At 47.3% G+C, this 27,068-nt stretch overlaps 1 protein-coding gene and 1 pseudogene across 3 annotated transcripts; both read right to left on the bottom strand.

The window, feature by feature from the left end:
- Window positions 1-11,764: 11,764 nt before the first annotated feature.
- On the bottom strand, window positions 11,765-12,228 carry LOC123459497 (annotated as a pseudogene).
- Window positions 12,229-15,280: 3,052 nt separating this feature from the next.
- Window positions 15,281-26,758, bottom strand: Cckbr (cholecystokinin B receptor). Of its 3 annotated transcripts, none has more exons than XM_012950729.2 (5): window positions 26,554-26,758; window positions 18,326-18,577; window positions 17,919-18,168; window positions 17,495-17,667; window positions 15,281-17,072 (listed from the first exon to the last, which is right to left on the bottom strand). In XM_012950729.2, the coding sequence occupies exons 1-5, from the start codon at window positions 26,699-26,701 to the stop codon at window positions 16,534-16,536; spliced, it is 1,362 nt and encodes a 453-aa protein (XP_012806183.2). In that variant the 5' UTR covers window positions 26,702-26,758; the 3' UTR covers window positions 15,281-16,533. The 3 variants fall into 3 exon arrangements, with proteins under 3 accessions (XP_012806183.2, XP_004650995.2, XP_045001685.1); XM_004650938.3 differs by having other exon boundaries at window positions 17,510-17,667; XM_045145750.1 differs by lacking the exon at window positions 26,554-26,758 and adding an exon at window positions 24,549-24,680.
- Between the last annotated feature and the right edge of the window lie 310 nt (window positions 26,759-27,068).

The following is a 27,068-nucleotide window of genomic DNA, read 5'->3' as shown; positions in this document are numbered from 1 at the left end:
CTCTGGTCTGTGTGTCTCACGGGACTGGAGTTACAGATGTGTGTGGCCACAGCCAGCTTTTTACATGGGTTCTTTTTACATGGGTTCAGTGGCCTCAGGACCTTCTGGTTTTCATGCTTCTCAGGAAGTACTTTTAACCTCTGAACCATTTCTCCAGCCCCTGCTCAAAATGATTTTCCCTTCCTGAAATTCTATTTTCTTTTCCCCTTAAAATATGTATAGTGTGTGTGTGTGTGTGTGTGTGTGCATGTGTTCATGTGTAAGTGTGGGAATGTGCTGTGTTCATGTGGAAGTCAGAGGACAACCCTCAGTTGGTTCGCTGTCCACTCCCTTTTAGGCAGGGTCTTTCCCATCACCAGGAGCTTCTGAGCTTCCAGGCTTCCAGAAAATTCTCTTGTCTCCACCTTTCATCTTGCTGTCAGCATGCAGTGATTACAAAAGTTCTTAACTGCTTCCGGCTTTTTATATGGGGTCTGGGGTTTAAACTCTGGCACTGAGGCTTGAGTGGAAAGCACTTTATACATGGAGTCATTTCCCCAGCTCCTCATGTTCTTTTGATATTCATATGAAGCACACACTTTCCAGAGCTCTGGGTGATGGCTATCTCAGAGGATATTTCCCTCACCAAGCCCCACATCCACCCACCTCCCATCCAATGCAAGCATAGTAAGCTTTCCTTACAGTATTTCACATACATTTATGCCTTCCAAAAGTGGATGAGTCTCCAGGCATGGGTGATAGTACATTTACAGACCCTAGCTTCTTGCCTGCAGTTTCTCCTTCTATAGTAGGGAGCATTTAATAAATATTCACTCGGATTGATCAGTATCTTGGCCAGTTTTGGGACCTCTTATTTCCTAGGTTTATTCCCAGTAGTTGTGAAGGTAAGCATCACTTCAATGTTTGTCAAAAAGTTAGAATCCTGGATTTTTATTTAAATCTAAAGAATCAGTGATTCTTGAAAGAACCCAAAGCTAACCACTGCTCTAGGTCATTCTAAATTTCACCATGATGGAAAATGTGGTCACAGTGCATTGCAGACTGGGCAATGACCAGGACCTCCCCAAGCTAGATGTTTGCTCCATTCACTTTTTTCTCTAGTGACTGAGGAGGTGTGACTGCAATCATGCTCCTCGTCCTGTGGTTCTCAGCCCTTTAAAGCTGGAGGGAGGAACTGCAGGCTTGATGTAGACATATTTCAAGATGCTCGTCTGCAGACCAGGATGAAAAAAAGGTTAGCTTACATAGAACAGACTATAAATCCAAATTTGGAGAGGATAAGCCTAGTATAGGGGTACATGAACTACACCAGGAGCTGTTAGATGTTTTGTGTAGAACCTGATACAAACTCAGCCCTCGTTGGCTATCCTCATAAAGTTGATTTTGTTTCTCCATTTGTAGACGAGGACAGTGAGCTTCAAAGAGGGCAAGTCATAGGGTGAAGTAAGCTCCCAAATGTTGTCCATCCATCTAATAAATATTAACATACCTTTCCTTTTATTTTTTGGTTTTTGAGGTAGGGTCTCACTTTGGCCCAGGCTGACCTGGAATTCACTATGTAGTCTCAGGGTGGCCTCGAACTCATGGCCATCCTCCTACCTCTGCCTCCCAAGTGCTGGGATTAAAGGCGTGCACCACCACTCCTGGCTCTTCTTTCTATACATATTTTGTGTGTGTGTGACAGAGAGAGAGAGAAAGAGAGAGAGAGAGTTGGCACACCATGGCCTCCAGCCACTACAAACTCCACATGCATCACCTTGTGTGAATGTATAACCTGTGCACATGTGTTGCCTTGTGCATGTAGTTTACATGGGTTTTGGGAAGTCAAACCTGTGTCCTTAGGTTTCTCAGGCAAGCACCTTAACCACTAAGCCATCTCTCCAGCCCTAACGTACCTTTCTTTAACTATAATCCATCTTTTTCTCACACAGCTTTGAAGTTGTTTTCCTCTTTCCCTTTGGTTTCCTAGTTTCATAACCCGTGTAAATGCAAGGTGGCTTGCTGGTAATCCCAGCTCATGGGAGGTGGAGACTAGAGATCCTTGGGGCCAAGTTGGTGAGCTCTGGGTTCACGTGGGAGACCTTATATCATTAAATAAGGTGGAAGGTTATTGAGGAAGTCAGCTATTGTTGCAGTCAGGTTTGCATTGCTGGCAGAAATCACCTGACCAAGAGCAGCTTGTGGGAACAAACTCGAGGGGAAGCTTCATGATGGCAGGAGAAAATGATGGCATGAGCAGAGGGTGGACATCACCTCCTGGCCACCATCAAGTGGGCAACAGCAAGAGGAGAGTGTGCCAAACACTGGCAAGGGGAGACAGGGTATGACACCCATAATCCTGCCCCCAACAACACACTGCCTCCACGAGGCATTCATTGCCAAATCTCCATCAGCTGGGACCTAGCATTCAGAACACCTAAGTTTATGGGGGACACCGGAATCAAACCACCACATACTGGCCTCTGGCCCCCATAAACTGATATCCATACATGATGTAAAATACATAATGTATTTAGTCCAACTTTAAAAGTCCCCATAGTTTCTATCAATCCCAATTATGTTCAAACATCCCCACTGTCCAAGGTCTTTTAACTGAGCCATAATACCAAAAAAAATCCCCCCAAAACCTATACTGGCACAGAATAAACATTCACACTGCAAAGGATGGTACTGGACATATTGAAGAAATACTCAAACAATACATGATTTAAACAGGGCAAACACCAAACTCTGTAGCTTCAAGTCCAACAACTTTAGCCAGTGACAAGTCTCCAAGTCTGATAATTCTAGCCAGCAATAAGTCTATGGAGTTGCAATTCTGCCCCTCTAGCTAGGCTACTCATAGTCCTGGAAAACTTCATCTGGAGCTGGCAGCTTTCCTTAACAGCTGTCTCATGCTCCTGGAATCTCCCCTGGATCTCCACTGTAATCCTTGGTTCATCCTCAGGGCCCCATGGGGTCTCCATGCAGGCTTTCAGCAAACCTGCTTCACACTGCCCACGGCCATTTCCAAAACACAAGACTGAGTTGCAAACTCAATGACCCTCTCTTTCCTGCATTTCTTATGCTCCACAATACCAGGTAGGGTGCCAATTTGTTAATCCAGTGGGGAAGGGGAATAAAGCAGATTTTGAAGAACAGGACACTCTTTGAGCACTCAGGCCCTTTCAAAAGAGTCTACATTCTTCCTGTTGCCCCAGTGCAGGTCAGCTGGCCTGATCTTAAAGTTTGTAATCTCTTAATTGCAGCTGAATGGACAGCATTCACCCAAAGATTTTTGTTCTATGCCTTATCTCTCTGTTCACACCAGTTCAGTTCTATGCAAAGAACCCTGCACAACTTCTTAGGACATGGACATAACAGCAAGCTTCTCACACAAACTGCTAGCCCAGTCTAAGCAAAGCTCTTTCTCACCCTCATAACCCAAATATCACAGTCCATAGTTCCTACTGCATTCAGGTCTTTCAACTCTGACCAGAATAGTCCATCAAGCTGTACTTACAGCAGTGCAAGGCATCTCTTAGGCCAAGGTTTCAAATCCTTCTACATTCCTCTTGAAAATCAGCTCTAAAAGGCCAAAGCCACACAGTCAGGTGTCTAACAGCAATCCCACTCCTTGATACCACTTTACTGTTGCAGTCAGGTTCGCATTGCTGGTAGAAATCACCTGACCAAGAGCAGCTTGTGGTTTACAGGCTCAAGGGCAAGCTCCACGATGGCAGGGGGAAATGATGGCATGGGCAGAGGGTGGACATCACCCCCTGATCAACACAAGGTATACCATAGCAAGAGGAGAGTGTGCCACACACTGGCAAGGGGAAATTGAGTATAACACCTGTAAGCCCGCCCCCAATAATACACTCCTTCCAGGAGGCATTAATTCCCAAATCTCCATCAGCTGGGCACCTAGCATTCAGAACACCTAAGTTGATGGGGGACACCGGAATCAAACCACCACAGGTGTTGTGGTGCATACCTTTAATTCCAGCCTTTGGGAGGCAGAGGTAGGAGGATCACTGTGAGTTCTAGGCCAGCCTAGGACTACAGAGTGAGTTCCAGGTCACCTTGGGCTAGAGTGAGACCCTACCTTGAAAACAAACAAACAAGAATATAAAAACAAACAAATAAACAAACAAACAAGCAAACAAACCACCCATAAAACAAAGTCCCAGATTCTTCCCTAGGTTTAGCATTCATGAACTAAATGATCTATTTCTGCCCATCACCACCGCCCACCCAACCCAGAGTCACTATTGATCCTTCTCTTATAAACCATGTTTCCATCATTCTTTCATTGTTCACCTTTTATTCTATTTCTAACTGTCCTCCATCTTCCCTCTAGTCCAGACACTCTTCCTCCTTGCTCCTCTCCCATCCTGCATACTCATTTTAGCTTGTGACCTTACCAGCTTTTTGTATGCCAGCCTCTTTCCCTTCTTTCACCCTTCCTGGCCTCAGCCTGTGAAGTTTTGGGTTCTCACAGTCAAGTTTGAGAAGTTTAAAGTTGTTGGGTTTTCCTGGGCAGAGATGATGTGTCGTGTGTGTGGGCGGGGGCGGCGCAGTAACAGAGCCACAGCCCCTGAACAGGCGGAGCACACCTGGCTTTCCCTGAGACTCCCCAGAAACGGTGACCCACAAGTCAGCATCCCAGGAACCAGAAGTGTGGAGGGCCTCCCTTGTACACATTTGGCAGTTTTGCATTTCCTTTTGAACTGGCTTGAGCTGGTTTCACCTTCAAGCTTTGACCTTGAAACAGCTTTCAAGCAGGAAGTCTTACAAAGCAAGGACCTGGCAGGCCACACCCTGTAGTAGGAGGTTTCTCCTTGCTTATGTTTTATATATATTCTCTGTGCAGAATAACCATTCTATAATTAAGTTATGACTGTTAGGATTATAAAAGGGTTATTTGAGCAATGTAGTAAACTACTGGTTTACTGGTAGTGGCAAGAACCCACAGTAGTTTCTCTTTTAGAAGCCTAGATTTGATCCTTAACACCAACACCCAGTGCTCTATAATGGAAGAGAGAAAGAAAGCAGAGGCAGAGGGCACTTCCTAGTAAAAATTATACCTTGAACACAAGTATATCGTTTTCCCCATGAAAACTACAGAAAAGGGATTTTAATATAAAAACCCCTACAGCATGATTTGTAACATGGGTGAAAATGAAAGGAAGTTGGGCAATAGGGCTTTTTCATCTACCTTAGGCCAAAATATATACTATGTCCCCAGCCCCTCGCTCCATCTCTCCTTGGGCATTATGCCAAGAATTAATTGCTCTGACCACCTTAGCTGTGTTTAAAGGGATTTTTTTTTGTAGTGCTAGTGATTGAAACCAGAGTCTTGTACATGCTTGGCAACGGCTTTACCATTCAGCTATATTCATAGCCCTAGGATCCTTTTTTTTTTTTTTTTTCTTAAAGGGCTCAATCCTCACAGACAGATAAAGTGATGGCAAAATGTTCGAAACTAAAGAGATAGATTTGTGTTTACTGATCTCATAGATTAATATAAGCAGAATCCCAGCACTGCTGGGTCAGCCAGGACTGGGCACCATTAAATGACAGGACACTCAAAAGCCCTAGGAATGTGATGGGTCAAGGTATCTCCACTAATGAAAGTAGCGTGAAAGAAAGAATAAGAGGTTGGTTGAAAACTGTTGAGAAGGCGGCAGATTTCTAGACTTCCTTCCTAACTCTACTTTTTTGCTCAACACACAGAACACTGGCGACATTCTGTCTGGAGAAGGCAAAACTCAGGGTCCTGGAGGCACTGTTGAGAGCAGGCTATCATAAAACGAAAGTAAGCTTAACTGTGCCAATGCATACTAAGTGCCTAGTTAGGCAAGCCCAGTCCCGTCTTCTGCCCCTCACTCCTTAAAAGCCAGAAGTGAGTTTTTAAGCATTCTCTGGGAGATCTGACCAGTCCCAAAGGAAAGACGGGAAGGTCCTGATATTTGAAATTCCTCCTAAGAGCCTGTCTGGTTTGCCCTGTAATGAAGCTTCACGTTGACAATCTCCATCTGTTTTATAGGAATTAATGAGTCACCGAGAATAATCAGGCAAAATCCACTTCAAAGGGAGGGAGAGAGCCTTTATTCATGCTCGGACCTCTGTTGACTCATGACAAAAACCGACAGAGGCCCTGAACTCAGATTGTGCTGGGCTTACACACCTTTCACAATCCTTTGAATTCTCTTGTGCTCGGAGGGTGGCGGTGGCGGTGGCAAGATTTACATCCATGAGTGTCGGGTTCTGTCAAGTAAGGTTAAGTACAGGCAGCTGTCTCCTGAGATAAGGTAGTCACATATTGTCCAAAGGGATCGGGCTCAGGGTCACAGAATTCCTGTTTGCTACTATCAGAGGAATCTCCCCGCTGCAGCTTCAGAGGAGGGATGTGTGACGTCTATCACTTCACTGGAAGTCCTAGGAGCATTTACATTTCTTATAGCTACACTGATTATATTCCCTCTAAACTAATGTAATCTAGAAGCATTAGATATATGGCATTCCTTCAACACATCCATGTCTCAGCACTTCCAGTTGCTATTCAGTCTTGCGCCCTTGAACGACGCCTCTCACTTTGTGTAGGACTGACGCATGGAAACAGCGAACTTCCATCGCTGACAGTGAGCTCATCCTGGGTCCTAAGTGAAGGAGGGATGGGAAGTCAAATCACTCTCCCTCACAAAAGCAACACTTCCCAAACGCTGGAGAAAATGAAAACCAAAAACCAAAAAACAAAACTCCATCTAGAATTCCACACGCATCCAAGTTATGAATCTAGCTCGAGGGGAGACTTGGGCATGGTCATACATGTAAATATTCATACACGTAAAGCATTAAAACTTCACTTGTCACCCACACTCTTGGCAGAAGCTTCTAGGATTTGTTAGGACCAGATTTATGGCAAAGTAAATGAAATGCTTGCCTTGGTTGCATAATTGATACCCAAAAACACAACAATCATGATAAAGAATATTTTGATTAAATAAATGAAGACATTGGTTTGTTTAATGTGTATATATTTGTTTCTTGGTTGGTTTTTTTTTTTTTTTTGAGACAGGGTCTGGGTATGCCCAGGCTGGCTTCGAACTCATAATCATCCCTCTGCCTCCTGATTGATGAGATTACAAGTATATATCATCCTGTGCTCCTTTCTTTTCCTTCCTTCCTTTGTTTCTTTCATTCATTATTTAGGCGGTGCTAGGGATTGAAGTCAGGGCTTCATGCCTGCCATGCAAAACTCTATCCCTGAGCCACACCCTCGGCCATAATAAATATTTTTAAAAATCAGAATTGAATAAGCTATGAGAGCCAAATGAGGCATCTAGCTGGTAGCGTACTTGCGTACCACACGCAAAGGCCCGAGTTTGCTCTCCAGAACGTCATAGACTGGGCATGGTGGTTCATTTCTGTAGTTCTAGCATTCAGCAGGTGGAGGCAGGAGGATCACAAGTTCAAGGTCATACTTGGCTACGTAGGGAGTTTGAGGTGAGCCTGGGCAACATGAGCCATGCCTTTAAAAATAAGATATGGAAATAATATTAAAAAATGGGAAAAAGCCGGGCGTGGTGGCGCACGCCTTTAATCCCAGCACTCGGGAGGCAGAGGTAGGAGGATCGCCGAGAGTTCAAGGCCACCCTGAGACTACATAGTGAATTCCAGGTCAGCCTGAGCCAGAGTGAGACCCTACCTCAAAAAACCAAAAAAAAAAAAAAAAAAAAGGGAAAAAGATTTGACAGTGATTCCTTCCAGGCCTGGGAAATGGGGTACAGCAAGACGGGGGGGGGGGGAGCTGGATTGCTCTTTATCTTTATGTGCATCTATATTAAAACATACTATAAGTAAATCAGTGTCTGACACGGAGGCTGAAATATTCATGCGGAAGGCGCAAGTTTACTGGGCTTCATTATATAAATGTAATGATTTGTGTCATTTTTACTTTGAAGTGTGTAAGTGGTGGATTGTAGAATTGCCTCATTCCCAGGGCCTGTAGTATTCACACAGAGCTCGCACATTTCCTAAGAGAGACAGCTACTCCATCTCACACAACCCTCACAACCGGTAGCCAGCAAGAATTAAGTATCCACGGGTGAGAGAGATGACAGATGAGGGAGAACAGGTCTCCAAAAGGAAAAGGAATCAAAGAGAGCTGGTCTTTCTGCGGTCGGTGACTGGCATTGGAATAGACTGAGCGCACGATCCTGCGCCAGTGAAGTCGTGTCCATACCAGGACAGTGGTTGAATCAGCTCCCGACACACTAGCCGGCTTCCTGGTGGTCTCCCGAGCCAGGTCCCTTCATCCTCTGAATCATTCTGGTTTGCCCTGTGTCGTCACTCCAAGGTGGTGAGCATAAGTGCTTCCTGACATGCGGAGGCCCTCTGTTTCTCTGGCTGAAGTAATAAAAGAACCCTCTTAAAGAACGCTGTTGTCATTCCCCCCAGTTCTCTTGCCTTGGGGTTGAACTGCAGGCTCACGCTGAAGGCAGCCTGGGGGCTGGCTTTCACATGTTCTGAAGTGGTACCCTGTTACTCCGTGGAGAGCCTGGAGTGCTAAACTTGGCAGTATCAGAGCGTCTCTTTGATTGAAGCAAGACTGGAATCTGTGCCCCACCCCTCCCTTGCCCACAGGCTGAGTCCTACGTGGAACCTAGAAGGCTCTGCCTCTGTCTAGACGGAGTCATTAAACAGCTATCCCTCCTTGCACAAGCTCAGCGCTCTAGCCTTGTTTCTCAAAATGCAGTCAGGAACCCCCATCCCTGAGAAGTGCCTTGGGTTTCCGTCTCTTACACAATGTTTAGAGCCTACTTGCTTCACCCTGAGAAGTTGGACAGCCTTATCACTAACCAACTTTATCGTGAAGTGTACATTAGCCCTCTAATTCTTATCTGTCACTACTTGTAATTGCCTACTTAGGGCTCTGATGCCCAAATCTGTTTAATTAAGACAAAGGTTCTACTTCAGTGGCTCTAAGTGGTTAACTGTTTCCTGTCCTCAAGATGTGGCCATGTGGCCAGGCTAGAACCCTAGTTGTAAAAGCCTGAGCTCTATTCAGAGGGAGAGGCCAATCTTTTTGCAAGATGGAACAGGATTCTGACTCCCCAAGTGTGCCCTGAGTTTGGGAAGCAGTCGCTGAGGCTCAGAGAGCGAGACGCAGTCAAAGGAGCACGGATAGGGTCTCCAGCAGGCGCTGCGGTCTCCAGGAGGGCCCCACAACGCATTTCACGGAGCTTAGACTCTGGATGAGAGCTGCAGGACTTGCTGAGGGAGCCAGGCCTGTGGAACTATGACCTCAACATTCGCTTTCTGCTGTGGACCCTGGAAAGAGTCCCGAGTGATTCTAAACTGCTCCCAACCCAGTTGTTCATTCCTCTCCACCCTTGGATGATCCCTATGAGAAATCAGTCAAGATTTATGGGAAAGACCATGAACTTTGGGGTCAGTCAACCTCCTATTACTATAACAAAACACTTGAGACAATAGACTTATAAAGAGGAAAAGCTTATTTTGGCTCAAAGTCTTGGAAAGTTTAATCCACAATGAAATGACCCTGTTGCTTTTAAGCTTGCGGTGAGGCGCACATGGCATTACAAAGCTGCTCGCCTCACAATGGTCAAGAGAGGAAAGGAAGGGTTGCCATGCCAATATCCTCTTGATGGGCATGGCCCCAATGACCTGAATACTTCCTATGAGGCCCCACTATTTCTTTCTGAGAAAAAGCCAGCAAAAAGCATTTTTATTACAACAATAAAACTTGAGGCTTGTGTGGTTCAGGGGCTTGAGGACAAAAGCAAAGCTTTTTCTCACCAAATCACTACACAGGGTGAGAAAGGACAGAGGGAGGAAAGCCAGGAAACTGAGACCAGTGGAGAGGAAGCATCAAAACCCAGGAGAGGCCAAAGCTGTGACAACCAGCTTCACTTGATTAGAGGACACTCAGGGGTTTGTCGTGATGGCCAGCCTTCCACTGGCGATAAGTCGACAAGCAGCAGCTTCAGTTTAAACTTTGAAGGAGGGGTGTACTTAATAGGTTGGTATTGTATATATGTAAGTAGAATGATTGAGATGGGGAGGTAATATGATGGAGAATGGAATTTCAAAGGGGAAGGTGCGGGGTGGGGAGGGTATTACCATGGGATAATTTTTATAATCATGGAAAATGTTAATAAAAACTGTGAAAAGATAAAAAAATAAAAATTTAAAAAACAATAAATGGCATTTTTTGGTTTTTTGAAAAAAATAAACTTTTGAAAAAAAATTTATTTATTTATTTATTTGAGAGAGAAAGAGAGGGAGAGAGAGAGAGAATGGGCATGCCAGGGCATCTAGCCACTACAAACAAACTCCAGACCCACGCACGGCGATGTACATTTGGCTCATGTGGGTACTGGGGAGTTGGACCTTGGTCCTTAGGCGTCGCAGGCAAGCCCCTTAACTGCTAATCCATCTCTTCTGCCCCAGTTTAAACATTTTTTTTTGCAAGGTCTGGTGTTAAAGGCATGCTACCCCATCATGCGCCACCTAGCACGAGTCACAGCCTGTGAGTGCAGGCGTCCCGGGTCCCCGCTGCTCAGAGTCACACAGGGATTCCTGCTACGTGAGCCCTGGGCTACTACACTCCCCCGTCTAAACTTGCAGTTAAAGTTTTCAACATTCAGGAGGCAGAGCTTGACTAGTTACGAGGTTACAGAAGTCCTGAGGCGGGCCTGGAGGCTCACGCCTCTAGTCCCAGAACAGGTAGGAGGATTGCTGAAAGTCTGAGGCCAACCTGCAACTACATAGTGAATTTTGGGTCAGCCTGAGCTACAGCAAGACCCTACATTAAAAATAACAACAACAAGAAAAAAAGAAAACCAAACAAATAAAAACCAAAATAACCTCCTAAGGATCTGGAGAGACTGCTCAGTGGTTAAAGACATATGCTTACAAAGCTTGATAGCCTGGGTTTGATTCCTCAGTACCCACACATACAACATGTAGCTGGAGTTCATTTGCAGTAGCATGAGGCTCTGGCATACCCATGTTCTCTAATAAATAAATAAAGTATTTTTGATTGAAACAGTCCTGAAAATCCATTAGAAAAACCACAGGATTAAAAAAAAAAAAAATTAGACCAGGTCACAAAGAAGACTTCCAAGGTCCATGCTGACCCAGGGACTGATGATGCCTGTTGTGTCCAACGCCACAGTGACATGGCCTGCTTTAAAGGGCAGAGAGCTTCAGGGGAGGATGGGAGGGGCTGGTGGAGTCAAAGGCCCTTCCTTCCCCTCTCTACTTCAGCTTGAGTAGGGTTGTCAGTGTAACAGAACATCTCTCACACTGGAGAATAACTCAGCCTTCAGCAGTGCCTCAAGTCTTCTAAGGCTTTGTAGCACAGCAAGAATGCCTTAATATAATAACAGATAGAAAAATTCCAGAAATAAAATAAAATAAAAGTTCTTGCTACTCTCCCTCTAGTCAACACCAATTCCTATTCTAAAGTTAACCCGTTGTTTGTGCTATTGATACTAGACAATAAACTTAGTTGGAAGCCTAGATCCTAAAGATTAAAACTGAATCCTTCACCCCGAAACAAGGAACTTGAGGTTGATGGTGTATAGGTGTACACCCGTCCAGGGAGAAAGGGAAGAGGACGTGGGGTAAGAAGCACAAGCTGAGTGATGGAACACGTTGGGTTGTGTGGGTGTCCACACCAAGGATGTAGTGGGACATCAGTCTGGGTTTGACAGTCTCATGGGCAGGCACCTGGAGACACCAGGTCCTTTCATGGTCCACCCATGTGCAGGGAGCTAAGGAGGCCGCTTCTGTCATTCAGTTTCAGAAGGTCCACATCAAGGCTGACAAGTGGTGTGGGGTGGGCTGATGCCTGGGTGCCCAGCGAGTCCTGCGTAGGCATAGACTGTGGAAGTTGTTTGGCTCTCTGACCCCACACTCATCTGAGCCACCCCTTCTTCCCAGCCTCAGATCACCGCCTACTGCTTGCCTAGCATTAACTTAAAGGGGCTGGGCGTGGTGGTGCAGGCCTTTAGTCCCAGCACTGGGGAGGCAGAGGTAGGAGGATCCCTGTGAGTTCAAGGCCACCCTGAGACTACATAGTGAATTCCAGGTCAGCCTGGGCCACAGTGAGACCCTACCTCGAAAAACGAAAACAAACCAACAACAACCAAAAACCTTAAAGGGCTTGTTTCTGTTCCAGAAGGAGGCACATTTGTTTCCATCTTCAAGCATCCTAGGTTTGACCTCGCTTGGGGAAGGTGCGGGGCCGGCTGGAGGGGAAAGGGGTGGGGTGAGGGGTTATTGTTCCGCGGCTCTGCCTTATCCTTGCACCGACCCCATTTTTTTCAAAGACTTTTTTTGTTTATTTTTATTTATTATTTGAGAGAGAGAGAGAGAGAGAGAGAGAGAGAGAGAGAGAATGAGAACGGGCACACCAGGGCCTCCAGCCACTGCAAATGAACTCCAGATGCATGTGCCACCTTGTGCATCTGGTTTACGTGGGTCCTGTGAGCTGAGCCTCGAAACGGGGTCCTTAGGCTCCACAGGCAAGCGCTTAACCACTAAGCCATCTCTCCAGCCCTGACTCCCCCTACCTTTTTTTGTTTTTTGAAAGATTTGCATCACCTCCAACCAGCACCAAGGAGGGAACCGAGTGTTTAGCACATGGACATTTTGGGGGCACATTTAAGAACTGAATGGTAACTCTGCCTGCAGGGCGCGGGGTTCTGGATGCTGCTGCTCAGTCCTGGCGGTGAAGCAGGGCCAAAAGTAGACCTTATGGTGCTGGGTGCCTGGTACGTTGATGAAACCTTCACGTGCATCTCTTTAGCTAATTTTCACTGTTATTATGAAGGTAATGCAGGCATCCCCACTTTACAGCAGAGACAGAAACTCATTGAGGTGACTTGTATAAAATCACACACAAGCTTTAAAAGGTAGGGAGAGTGGGGGTGTGGGGGCTCACGCCTTTCTTTAGTCCCACCACTCAGGAAGGCTTGAGGTAGGAGGATCACCATGAGTTCAAGGCTAGCCTGGTACTACAGAGTGAGTTCCATGTTTGCCTGGGCAGGAGTGAGACTCTGCCACAAACAAACAAACAAACAAACAAACAAACAATAACCAAAAGGTATGGAGCCCAGTTCTGCAAGGGTTGAAATTAGACCCAACACTGCAACAGAAAGAGAAGCAGTTTTGGAGTCAGGTACCTGAGGTTAGCTCTGGCTTCAGGGATTAACCTACCTTCCCGAGCTTCCTCACCCATGCAAAGAAGAGGCAGCTCCGTGGAAGTGTCTTGAGGATGAAATGAATTAGTGTATGTTAAGTGCCTGCCACAGGGTACCAGGAAGCATCAGATTTCTCCAGCACCCCTCCATCGGCCGGCTCAGGCATCTTCCCACATCAACTCATTCCTGGCCCAAGAGAGATACCCTTCAGGACCACGAGTAACTGGAAGAAAGCAGTGAGTATTGCACAGGCACACAAGCTTCCTAAGCCACCAAACCGAAGGTCAGGGGTACAGCGATGTTAAACCAGCACTGGATACGCTTCATCAGGTTTCAGGAAGGACAAGTAGAGATGTTCGTGATTTCACATATGCTGGCCAGATGGGGCCTAGGATTGGGGTGATGAAGGTGCCAGTATTCTTCAGGCTAAGGGGCATCAGCATGCAAAGCGATGTTTCCCAGGCTGTGCCTGAGGGGAGTGGGGTTCTATTCTAGGTTAAGCCTGGGCCTCAGTACTTAGGATCACACTGCAGGCTGGACCCAGGCCTCTCGGTGTCTCTAGTGGTTGGTGGTCAGGAGTCTGTGCCCCAGCTGGAGGGGCTGACAGCATGCGAGTTTAGGAGGGACAGTAGCATGTGCCAGGGAGCTTCCTGGCAAGCCCATTTTTGCCACTGGAAAAAGCTGGCATGAGAGAGTAAGGCCCATCTCTCCCTTTAGCTCCTCAACCCAGCTGGGATTCTATTTTTAACCAGCGCTGTCCTGAGTTGACAGCTTGGAATGCCTTCCCCTCTTTTTCTTCCTTCTTGTAGCCTCTTGCAGCCCAGAACCCTGCAGAAACGATGGATGGGAGCAATCCCCAAGGCGGCAAACAAAAGCCTCGTTCTTCTTTCTTTCTGTCCTTCCCTCCATCCGGTCTTTCTCAAGGGTGGTTGATGGGTGGGCGCTACACTAACGAAGTTCACATTTGAGGGCTCCTTGCTTGTCCAGGCCCTTTTCAAACCCCTGGCCAGGGTCCTGACACTTCTGTATGTAATTTTCCTCTCTTTCTTTCTTTCTTTCTTTCTTTCTTTCTTTCTTTCTTTCTTTCTTTCTTTTTGCAACGAAGTCTTGTGTTTTATTTTTATTTTATTTTTTAATTTTTATTAACATTTTCCATGATTATAAAAAAAATCCCATGTTAATTCCCTCCCCCCCCCCCACTTTCTTCTTTGAAATTCCATTCTCCATCATATTGTTTCTTTTTTAAACAAGGAAAATTTCCATATGTCAGCTCTCACAAAATTTGAATCTGTCCCTTACAAGGTTGTGTCTTCTTTCCCACAGTTCGGTGTCCCTGTGAAGATGGCTCCTTCTAATTTTCTTCAGTTTACTCTATGACCTTGAGCAGCTTTCATTTCTCTAGGTCTCTTAGCCCTGTCTGTTACTAGATGAACTACTAAAGAACTCTCTTCTCCCAAATATTATGCAAGTATTCCTTTATCCCAGTACATCTTAGCCACCATGTCCCATTGTCCCTGTATGTCTCTGTTTGTCAGTGTGAGTGTGCAGAGAGAGCTGACGTTGCTTCTTGCGGTCTTTCTCTGGAGCTGGAGGTGGATCCGTGTGTGTGCGTGCATGTGTGTGTGCGTGTGTTACGATGCATGGTTGTACACAGATGCAACACACCCTGTGTACATGTGGAGGCCAAAGGGGAACAGTGCTGGTTCACTTGTTTTTCTTGAGCCAGAATCTCTTCCCAATTCCAGAGTGTGCTGTTTTTGAGAACCCCAGTGGTTCTCTGGACTGGGGTTACAAATGTGTTTGGACACATGATTTTTACATGGGCACTAGAAACTGAACTTAAGTGGTCTCAGGGCCTCATGCTTGTCCAGGAAGCACTCGCTCTTAACCACTGAACCATCATTCAGAGCTTACTTTAGTGTTTTTTTTTTCTTTAATTTTTTTTTCTTTTTATTATTTATTAAAGAGCAACAGACAGAAAAGAAAGAGGCAGAGAGAGAGAGAATGGGTGTGCCAGGGCCTCCAGCCACAGCAAATGAACTCCAGACGCAAGCGCCCCCTTGTGCATCTGGCTAACGTGGGTCCTGGGGAGGCGAGCCTTGAACCAGGGCCCTTAGGCTTCACAGGCAAGCGCTTAACCGCTAAGCCATCTCTCCAGCCTGCTTACTTTAGTTGTTATAGTCAAATGGGAAGCTGGGGCTCTGAGACTTCTACTAAGGCCCATCTGCCCATCCCCTTGCCTGCACATCGCTGCGGTTATATCCAGTAGAGAATCTCAGTCAGATGCTGACACTGGGGAAGAGCAAGTGTGCAATAAAAAGCTCGCACACGGCCGTCTCTCCTCCTTGTCGTTTCACACATGCACTGAATAATCTGAATCTTATCATGTAGTGTTTCTTCCTTTACATTTTCATCAACAATTTAATAAGCATCCATTAATACACAGCCTTGGCAATGGCACAATGTGGGAGCATGTGCTCAGGAATCACGATGTGTCACAGATACCCCACCCACAACCCCAGCCGCAGCTGCTGTGACCCCAGGGGGAGATAGACCCGAGGCGAGAAGCCAGGGAGGCCGCCCAGCCCCACCCAGCCTCACGCCAAAGCGCTTTTGCACAGACTTTGTACACAGTGGTGCATAGCTACGGAAGGGACTGGACAAGGAGGACTTCACAAAACTCATACCCTTCTTGCTCTCCCAAAGTTCAGAAAGTCCAGGAGGAGGCTAGCTCATCTATTGTTGTCTGAAGAAGTCTGGTGAGAGAGAGGGGGCCGGGGGCACAGTTCCCAGTACAGAGGGGTGAGGGGGCTTTTCAGTGCTGAAAGGCTTGCTGGTAAGGGAGTATGAGACTGGGCTTGTTGGGATTTTCAGTGCGAGCTGGGGAAAGGCTTAGCGAGGTCAACATAGGGACAGCCTGGAGCAGTGCTAAGCCAGGCTCAGTGGCCCCTAAAGAATCAGTGCCATTAGTGTATGCATGAGAAAGGTAGGTCAGGCCTGGCAGGGTTCCCACAGTGTGGGAAAAGCTCACTTCTATGGCTGCCATCCGTGCCCGTCTGAGGTCAGTGCCATGTGTATGTCTAGGGTGGACCTTAGGTCTGTCACAGCAGTGTGCCTCCTTCCCTGTGGGAGGCTCCTTTTCTGGTTTCTTGTGCATCAGGAAAGCTAGCTCTCTTCCTGTGTGTTAAAGTCTCTCCATGCTACGGGGTGTCCCTCTCCACGTGAGTCCTGGTTTATGTTTCTTGTACGTCTGGATGGGTCGGTGGCTCGTAGGAATCACGTGTCCTGCTTCACGCTACCCTCCCCCCACCCTTCAGCCGGGCCCAAGTGTGCTGATGGTGGTGTAGCTCAGCCTGGACAGTGAAGCCACGGACGGGGTGGGAGGATCCTCATCCGGAAGAGGCCGGGGCCGGGCTCGCGGAGGCCGGGGGCAGCAGCGGGCACAGGCGTCCAGGCAGGCCTGGCGAAAGCGACGGTGCATGAAGCAGTAGACCAGGGGGTTGACACAGGCCGAGGCGTAGCTCAGCAGGTGGATGAAGGAGATGGGGGCCCCCGAGAGGGCCCTGTGTGCGCCCTGGGCATCAAAGGCGCGCCAGGTATTAGCGCTGTACACCGGCAACCAGCACAGGAAAAACAGCACGACGATGACCAGCAACATGCGCACCACGCGCTTCTTAGCCAGCAGCTTGGCCTGGATGGGCCGGGACCCAGGGCCTGGTGCAGGCGTGGCTGCTGTCAGGGCTGTCAGCTCCAGCGCGGGCCTGGAGCGGGGAAGCTGCACGTAGCAGCCGTCGCTGTCTTCACCTGCCAGGCTGGTCTCAGGCCGGCAATGCCCATTCTGGTGGGCAGGACCTGAGAACAGAGGGTGAGGGTGGACTGTCGGAGCAGAAGGCAGTCTTCCTAAATTGCACTCCCATCTCCACTTGACCTTCCTTCCTGCAGCCTTAACCCTCATCTACAATCTCCTTTCTTTCTTTTCTTTTTTGAAAAAAAAAATTACTTGTTTATTTGAGAGAGAGAGAGAAAGAGGCAGATAGATATACAGAGAGGGAAAGAATGGACACGCCAGGGCCTCCAGCCACTCTAAATGAACTCCATACACATGCGCCCCTCGTGCATCTGACTTATGTAGGTACTAGGGAATCGAACCTGGTTCCTTAGGTTTTGTAGGCAAGCACCTTAGCTGATAAAGCCATCACTCCAGCCCCTCCTTTCTAAAGGCTTCTTTCAGACAGGCCCACTGGAGGCCTCACCCATCCCCACGTCTCACCCACCTGGTGCTGCCCCACCTGGCAGGCCTCCTTGGCTTCGGACCCTGCTTTGGTTCTCGCTGTCACTGTCCCCGTCAAAACGAAGCCCTAGATAGAGCTCGCGGGAGATGAGCCCGTAGGCCACTGCTATCACCACACCGGGGACCAAGAACAGGAGCAGCAGTAGCAGCACGGACCTGGAGACACCGTACAGACCAGCTGTCAGGCCATGGGCTCGGGGCAGGGAAGACGCAAAGCTTGGCCTTTCTAGGGACGTGGCCGGGTAGGATTTGAGGGTGCTGCCTGGAAGGGCGAGAAAAGTGGCGAGTGTCCTTAAATCTGGATTTCCAGTACTGTGAGTGCGGAGTGGAATTTGCCCGGGCAATGAGCTGATGCTTCTAATGGAGAAGGGAAATTTGTAAGACTGCGTCTCGAGGACGCCGCTCACCAGGTCTGGCGGATGCGCGCACTGGGCCAGCGATGCACGCACTGTAGCACGCGCGGCCCCACGGGCTGCACCGCCGTGTACACAGGGTAGGGGACCATGAGCAGTCCAGACAGCAGCCACGTGGCTAAGATGACGCGAGCTGCGTGGGAGCGTGTCTGCCACACCCGTGCCTGCAGAGGTCGGCAGATGGCGCTGTACCGCTCCAGGGCGATGGCCACGAGGCTTAGCGTGGACACGCTCACAGACACCCCTAGAGCAAGGGAAGAAGAAGAGGTCACCCAGGAAACACGTGCCACACACTCACTAGCATGATTTCCCACACCCCCATGAGGAACGACCCCTTCATTTGTGAAGGCCTTGAGGAAGGGAGAGGGCCAAGGGGGATTGTAGTGACTTGTCTCACCCACCCATGAGGTAGGAAACGGCTTTGCAGATGACAGAGCCAAAGATGAATGTGCCCATGAGATTGGGCAGGAGTGTGAAGGGCATGCAAGCCACAGCTAGCAGGAGGTCGCTGACTGCCAGCGACAGTAGGAAGGCGTTGGTGACAGTTCTCAGGCGTCTGCTGAGTCCCAGGACCACAATGATGAGAACATTTCCTCCAACGCTCATCAGAAAGATCACTGCATAAAGAGTGACTCTGATGGCCAGCTCCAGATCTGGGCAGAAAAAGGAGAGGTGGCACTAGTGAGTCTGAGTCCCACACAGTCAGACCCCCAATTCCACTTTTCCCCAACTGTCATTACCCAGACAGATTCTTACAGCTGCTGAACACTCGTCTATTCTCCAGGGACTACTTTAGCAAAAACAGACCTTAAGTCCTTTACCATCTGGCACGTCAAGCCTTAGTTAAACTGGCCCAGCTTGGCTCTTTTTTTTTTAAGAAAGCCTCTATCTCCTCAAGCTCTGGGGCACACTGCACATGCTTATTTCTCTTAGATGCCAGCTTTCCCAGTCCCTCAATCATTACAGTCCAGGCTCTGTTTCCATCACTGTTTGGACACTTCTTCTCAAGATCATTAGTCTTATAATTGCCAAATCCAAGGGTTCCCTCTTAGCTTATTCTGTTGGCCCTCTCTGTATTGTTTGGCTGTCTGACCACCCACTTACCTTTATGACTGCACCAGATTATGTCTGTGTTCTCTAAAATAAACGTGCCTCCCCACCAACAAAACAACAGAAAAGAGTCATTGGTTACTCTGCACCGTACTTGGTGCGCTCCCTCCTTCAGGACTACCACCTCCTCCCTTCAGTGCACGTAGGGCCCTGGATGATTTAATTTCTTGAATATATCATGAGTACTCGTGACTCTCTCTTCTTCCTATTTGAGCTGGTTTTCAAGCTTACAATAGTCTTTTTTTTTTTTTAATCAGCATCCTGCTTCCACCCCCATCACAAACTTATTTTCTGTATCTGGTAAATTCCTGTTCATCCTGTCTGTTAAGACTCAGATGGACTTTCACTTCCTTTAGAAACTACATGTCGTATTAATCTCCCTTTCCTTTGATCTATGCATATTTCTTACACACTTACTAGAACCCTTTTTGCTTTCTGCTTTGGATTTTAATAATCTCCATACATTCATTCTCATACAATAAAATTTGTAGATGACTCTTTTTTATTTTATGCCAGACACTAGATACAAAAGAGGGGAGATGACAAACTTTCTGTCACCTGAGAACTCACAGTGAAGAGGTGATTCAGAGATTCTTAAACATTGCTACGCTGTGTGGCAAGGAGGGAGACTGAGAGATGTGTAAGAAGCTATGGGAACCACAGATGGGACCACTGTTGTTGGATGTGTCAAAAGGTCTGGGAGACTGGCTCCATTCATCTGTGTCATTGTCTGTTGGAAGATGGATTCATCTTTTGACCTTGAAATTGTAGGCATGCAGACCTTCACAAAATTGAATTGAACTGGACTGAATCATCCACACCATGGTCATGGTGTCCAGGAGATTGGGAGTTGAAAGGACAGAGGGCAGGTGGAAAGATCCACCAAAGTTGTGAGGTGGGAAGGGTCCAGCGATGCAGGTTTCCCTTTAACTCTCTTCTCTTGGCTGATTCTCACCTCAGCTTTAAAAGCCTACTGTTTTCTCATATCAACAACCATCTGATTTTGTAGGTACTATTTATTAGAAAATTTCAAACAGAACTTATCAGTAACATCACTTGCTCAGGACCACACAGCTAGTAGAAGACTGAATCAGAATAGAAGCTAAATTTCTGGATTTCTAAAGTGTTTTGCCTCCCACAGCTCTCTTGACATCTAGCCATTCATCTTCCTACCACCTTCTTTCAGTCAAATCTCAGTTTAAATGCTTCTTTCTCCCCATCTCCATATGTTTCCATGGCATCTCATTCTACTATTGTATTTACTTATTTTTTTCTGCATTAAAGTATGAGCTTCTTGAACACAGGCATTATGTCCATAACGCTTGGTGAGTCTTCAACACAGGGGACAATCAACACATGCCTGTTAGTTGTTCTTGGATTAAATTTTCAAGATGGAAACATAGCTGCTTTTCATTTTCCTCACCCATCCCTCACTTTTGTAAAATGGTTATAATATATCTCTCCTTTCTACTTTGTACCATAGGAGACAAATGTTGGAGGATCAATGACAGGCTGTGAATTTGTACATATTACATTTGTTATTATATATCTCCTTTTCAAGCCTTCATTATCTATAAGGAAAGATTCTGGAAGGTTTATATAAGACAAATATAAGGGGTGTGTGTGTGTGTGTGTGTGTGTGTGTGTGTGTGTGTATCAAGGGCAAATAAAGAATCTTTGGAGGGGAGATTTTTGTTAGGGAGGCCTTTGGAGCTAGGAAGAACGAGCTAATGGTCTCTTTTGCACTCTTTGTCTCATAAAAGTCTAGTTCTTCCACCTTTTATTTCTACCCACCTTAACTTTTTACATTTAATCATTTCTCTTACATCCTCGGAATCTCTCTTCAAATAATTCTTAATGCTATCATCATACTTCAGTTTGATGTGGCCCTGTGAACTGTGAACTGTGGGGATCTCATTTCTCACTCATTTAATCAGCTGACTCACTCCATGTGCTTGTCCTTGGGCTTAGCTAGCTGAGGTGGACCAGAAAGATGCAGTTGGGTTTCACTGTGGTATTTCACTGGGCATAGCTAGCTGTTACCTTATTCACAACCATTGTTATCTCTTTAGGATTTACTGTTTAACAGGCAGAAGACATGAAAAATTCTAACTGAAAGCAATCCTGGAATATGGATGTAAACAGGACCCTGCCTCACAAAACTGAACCAAATAAAACTAACCCACCCACCAACCAAACAAAGAAACAAACAAAAACCAACCTTAGAAACAGGGATTTTGGAAAAGAGAAAGATGGCTGAATAGATGGAGCACAGGGGACTTGGGGGTAGTGATACTATTCTGTTTAACATTGTATTTATCAATACATATCATCATATACTTCTCAAAACTAGTAGAAATATATATAAAAGCAAACCTTAATGTAAATTTTGTTGTAACAAATATGCCATGCCACATAAACATAAGATGTTCATGAGGTAAACTCTCTTACCGTGTGTGTGTGTGTGTGTGTGTGTGTGTGAGAAACCTTCAAGCCTGCACTAAACATATCATATTGATTTCCTTTAAAAAAAACAAGTGCTATGTACCTTGACATTGTATACACACCTATAATCCCAGCACCGGAGAGGCTGAGGTGGGAGGATTGAGAGTCCCAGATTGGGCTATATAACAAGATCTTGTCTCAACAAAAATTACATGCACCCCCAAGCCAGTCAGGATCAGTGTGTGTGTGTGTGTGTGTGTGTGTGTGTGTGTGTGTGTGCACGCGCGCGTAACCACACGTGTTTGTTTGGTGGAGTGAGTCACAGTGGCCTCAGTGACTGGAATATCAAGTTGGAATGGAAGGGTGGAAGATGGAGTCGCCTGGGAAAAAGGCTACTGGTGCCTCAGTACTGTCTCCTTAGGCTGCAGATGGTGTGTGCTGCAGCTTCTCCAGATGAAAGCAGAGCAGACCAAGGGACTCAGAAGACTAAAGCAGTTCAGTTCTAGAATCTGGAAAATCTCATTAGTCTGTTCAGATGATGGCAGAGAAGTATGAGCACAATAATCAAGGCAACATAACATGAAACACAAGCCGGGCTTTTCTAAGATAGGGCTGCACAGCACACTGAGGCTGGGATGCCGCCAATCCCGCCCTCCACTGGTATGATGGATCTTGTTACCCATGGGCACAGACATCAGTGTGATACCCACATATGTCTCTGTAGTGACCCTGGCTAGCGTCCGACTTAGGGCAGCCAAAGGGTGAATGGGAGACATCCAGGTGTCAGTGGGCACTAAGGGAGCAGAGGTAATATGTAAGGGTGTTCAGGTAATAACGGAGTATTGGGTAATACTTTGGTCTGTCAGGTAATATGTGGTAGTGATGGCAGTGTGAAAGTGACCCTCACTTCTCTGGGGCATACTTGGGGAAAGGTAATATCTACACGTCTAAAGGTAATATCAAACTGAGGGTTGGTTATTAAGTTTATAGAATATCTGAGTAGTGTTATAACATTGAAATAAGCCAGGGCAAGATTCAAGTCTGTAAATAACATCTCATTGTGTAGGAGACATCTTCAGGAAGCATGGGTTATGTGCAGAGTTTTGAACATAACTGTAAATGGGGAAATATTCAAGTAATAATGGATTATTAGCTGAGAGATCAAAAGTAATACCCAAGTATGTATGGGCAGTATTTGAATGAGTGCAGATGTCAGGGTTTAACATGGTAAAGTTAACATACTTAGCTTGTTTATGATGTAAATCTTTTTTTTTTTTTTTTTCCTCCAGGTAGGGTCTTACTCTCTAGCACAGGCTGACCTGATCACTCTGTAGCCACAGGCTGGCCTTGAACTCATGTAATCCTCCCAACTCTGCCTTCCTAGTGCTGAGATTAAAGGTGTACACCACCATGCCTAATCTAGGATATCTATCTTAATTGTGTGAAATGACTTAATTGTGTGAAATAGCACTTGAGTGAACTTATGAAATACTTGCGTCTTTGCTGGAAGTATCTGAGTGTATGAGAGTGAAACTGTGACATCTGGAGAAGGGTCATTTAAACAAGTATGGGGACTATGTGACTGTGTGTAGATAATAATAAAATGAAAGTGAGGAACCTTTGAAAGACATACCATGCAAACGACTCTGAGCAGTATTAAAGTAAGTGTAGGTGACGTCTATCTTTCTGTGACAGCACCAGAGAGAACACAACTACTACTCGAGTCACAGGTTTGCATAAAAATAAGATGGTGACATTCAAGTTTGTCTTCTCTGTGCATCTGTGGAGGCAATATTCAAGCAAGAGTGCCTAACATCTGTGTGTGTTGCCCAACCACCTGGGTAACATCCCAGTGTGTGCAAACCACAGCGTCCAGATAAGTGAGGACTGTCCTTGCACCCGGGCTCTGAATCACTTCATATCTTGCTTCCTTGAAGGCTCTTGCTCTACTGTCAGTCCTCTTTCACATTAGAACCTTTAAATTTATTCTTGCTCCTTCCCCATGTTTACATGCCTTGATGTGTGGTAAATCTGTAGCCCTAGCTACAGTCTCAAGTTATCCCACATACTGAGACCCCATTTAAAAAATAACATTTAAATACTCTATGATAGCCCCCCCATACCCTTCCTCATCCCCATGCAATTTCTGGCACTACTTCTCCACCCCAACTTTTTGGAAGTTTCTTATACCTATTCTCATTCACTTCATAACCCCTCTCTGCTGGCCTAATCTTCACCTTACTGTAACTCAGAAGTCAATATCCATATGCCCTCCTAAGGACTGGCTGTTGAACTCAAGCAACACGAACCTGGATGTTTTGTTGTTATTTGACTTGCATTTGCCACATGTGACATCACTACCCCACCTTGCTTAAGCCTCCCTTTTCCCCTTGCTTTCTAGAATGCTGGAGCTTATGTTCTTGCTTTACTGAATCTCCTTCATGGGCTTTTCTTCCTCTTCCAGGATTTTGTTTTGAAATATTTATTTATTTATTTGAGAGAAAGAGAGAGAGGCAAAGCAAATAGCTAGAGAGAGAATGGGCACACCAGGGCCTCCAGCCACTGCAAATGAACTCCAGATGCCCCCTTGTGTATCTTGTTTATGTGGATACTGGGGAATTGATACTGGGTCCTTAGGCTTCGCAGGCAAGAGCTTTAAGTGATAAGCCATCTCTCCAGCCCTCTCTTGCTGGCTTTTGAATATTGGTGTCCTGTAGGCTCCTGGGCCAGGATCCCTTTTCATCTCATTTTATACGTTTCTTTCTTATGATTTCATCTATTCCCATGATTTCCATCATTTCCTCCAGGCAGTAAGTTTTTATCTATATTTCTAGCTCAGACCTCTAAGGTAAATTCTCAACCCCTGGATCCTACAGTTTCTGGGTAACCACCGGCTTTTAAATGCAGTGGGCTCCACACCGAGTTTATGAAAATCCCCTCTTCCAAGCCTGCTTGTGTTCCTTTGTCAGCGAGGGTTGAGTTCAGGGCCTGGCAGCTGCTAGGCAACTACTGTACCCCTGAGCCCTCCTTTGTTACCTTTCTCATGATATGCCATCACCATGTCCTCACCAGAGACCTGGATGACATCCCTTCGCCTTGTCCACCCTCTCCACTTCTAATCAATCATCAGGCTCTGTTGATTCCATTTGCAGAAGGGCTTTCAAATCTATCCACTCCTCCCCATTCCTGCTGCCAGCACCTCCATCCAAGCAAGCATCGTCTTGCAGCCAGATCTGGGTAATGTAATGGCTTTCTTTAGAAAACGTATCCTGCATTCCATCCCATCCTCCCATCCATTCTCTACACGACACAACAAATCCTGGCGACGCTATGGGAGTCGTGCAGTGGATACTACTGCCCGTGGGAGAACATCTACACTCCTTGGAGAAGACCAAGCTCTCTCTGCCCTAGGCTGGTTCCAGAGTGGGCGTTATTTGCCTTCCATGGAACAGGCTCCAGCCATCGAGACCCTACCATAGTGAGAGAAAGTGCAGTGAATTTAAACTTCAGCTTGTCACACATCCTTTCTCTCTGCTTGGGATGCTTCGTGCCCTTCTCTTGGCTGGCTGTCTTGCATATTTTTTTATTTCAAGATATGCTCAGTTTCCTTAGGAAGCCAACCTCAGTTTCAAAGGGTAGGCTAACCGAGAGATGCTCCTCCTGTATGCTCATGCTTTCTCTGTCAAGACACTTCCCCTTCGGGCTGCCATTCCCTGCCTACTTGCCTGTTTCCTGCTAAACTCAATGCCCCACAAAGCAGAAATTGCGTTAGTTTGGTTACACTCATTTTCTTGCTGCCCAGCACAATCTCTCATTCACTAAATATTTCCCAAATGAAAACACCTCAGCACAGTGTGTCAAAAACCAGACCCCAGAAAGCATAGGTTGCTTCATGGGGTAAATAAACACTTGGATTGCAATTCACTCCACTTTTACCTCTGGAGCTTGGACTAATATCCTTCTGTTTGTCATGGCTCCCTCCCCTAGACCCCAACTCCTTCTCGTCCTGCTTACAGAAATCGAGCTTCAAGACCCAGCTCCCAGGTTCCACTCTGGGCAAGGAGACCAGACCTCCTTTGGATGCCCATATTCAGAGCCTCTCGAGGAATTTCCAGGCCGGTGGTTTCCCCCTTGGCTTGTTTCCCCTCTGCACCCGACCATGGACTGTTGGGATTGCAGAGTGGGTCTAGTTCATTGCTGAACCCCCAGACTTAAGCCTAGCAGGTGTTGGGTAAACACTGAAAGTAAGGAAGGGTGCTGGAGGGAGGTGTGTTTTAGGAAGTTCATTGGCACAATGCGGATACCATCTCATGGGAGGAGTGACATTTTGAAGAGAGTGACTGGAACCAGTCTGATTGCGGAGGGGCAGATGAGAAGGGGCGGTTGTGACACGTGCTGACTCTAGGAGAACGAGACCCCAGAAGAGGAGGTTGAGGATGGGGGCTGGAAGGGACATGGAACCATTCTGAGAAAGAGGGAAGGCATAGAGACAGCAGAATAGTCTAAGCCTGCGAGGCAGAGCGTTTTGAGGACAAGTGCAATGGAGACAGGCAGAGCTGAGTAGCATCCTCCAGTGCCGGGCTTCATTCAGGTTTGAGGATGTTTTATGAGGAATGCCGGACTTGGGGGTGGGCGGCATAGATTACAACTCTAACTTTCCATTCAGGTCTTGCAGTGTGCTCCCCCACCCTCCAGCTAAAAGCAAAGCCTTCCTTTCACCCTTCCCTTCCTTATAGCCCATCCTGTGAATTGGATGCTAAAGGAACAGCAATGTGGAGGGCCTGGCAAGAAGAGAGGTCCTTGCCTCGCAGCTGTGCGTGCCTCGTGGGTCCTGGGTTCGGGGATTGCCTGGGATCCTGGGTGTGCAGGAGGCGCTACGTGAGGGGCTCTGCTCAGGTAGTGCGAAGGTGTGAGCGAGTTGCAGGAGTCGTGTATTGGGGGGGGATACGAGTGGGGCTCAGGAAGTACTAAGGAGTCGCTAAGGGCGTTTCATAGCGAACAGGTTGCGGGGGGTGGGGGGTGTCTACCAGTGCCGCGAGAGGAGCTCGGGGCTGGGGCGCGGGGACTCACTCACCTCTGGTCCCCGCTCCACGGCTGCGCGGAGGCTCGCAGCTGAGGTTGCCCGCGCTGCTGCTGTTGAAAAGGCTACCTGGGCGGCACAGCGAAGCCCCGGGCCCGGGGCCCGCTCCCGGGACGCTCCGGTTCAGCTTGAGCAATTCCATGGACCCCTTGGGAGAGCCTCTTCCTCCTCCTCCTCCTCCTCCAGCTCGGCCCGCAGGGCTCGGGCCACAGTTCCACCTGCTCGCGCCGCGCGGGTGGCTCAGGCTCCCGCCCACCCCGCCCCCCGCCCCCTGGTCCCCGCCCCCAGCCCCGGCCGCGGCCCCGCACTCCTCCGCCCGCCGCGCCCCGGCTCCGGACGGCTCGGCTCCCACCAGGTGACTCTCCAGGCGCCTCCCCCGCTCCGGAGTCGGGCACTCCGGTGCGACTGCTTCTCAGGCTCGCCCCCTTGCTGCGTTCGCCAGTCTTCTCTTAGGGATGTCTTTCTTGCCCACTTCTTCCACCAACTCCCTCCCCGCCCCATTCTGGGGA

The sequence above is a fragment of the Jaculus jaculus genome, chromosome 3 (genome assembly GCF_020740685.1).
Source record: "Jaculus jaculus isolate mJacJac1 chromosome 3, mJacJac1.mat.Y.cur, whole genome shotgun sequence".
Classification (NCBI taxonomy): Eukaryota; Metazoa; Chordata; class Mammalia; order Rodentia; family Dipodidae; genus Jaculus; species Jaculus jaculus.
The sequence above is the reverse complement of the archived record's forward strand: the minus strand, read 5'-3'. Positions and strand labels throughout refer to the sequence as shown.

Excerpts from the sequence above, each read along its gene's own strand:
- Cckbr (XM_012950729.2), bottom strand. The coding sequence starts at position 26,701 with ATGGAATTGCTCAAGCTGAACCGGAGCGTCCCGGGAGCGGGCCCCGGG. Across the intron at positions 18,169-18,325 it reads AGCCGTTTCCTACCTCATGG|GGGTGTCTGTGAGCGTGTCC; the intron begins GTGGGTGAGACA and ends CCCTTGCTCTAG. Across the intron at positions 17,668-17,918 it reads GCGCGCATCCGCCAGACCTG|GTCCGTGCTGCTACTGCTGC; the intron begins GTGAGCGGCGTC and ends CGGTGTCTCCAG.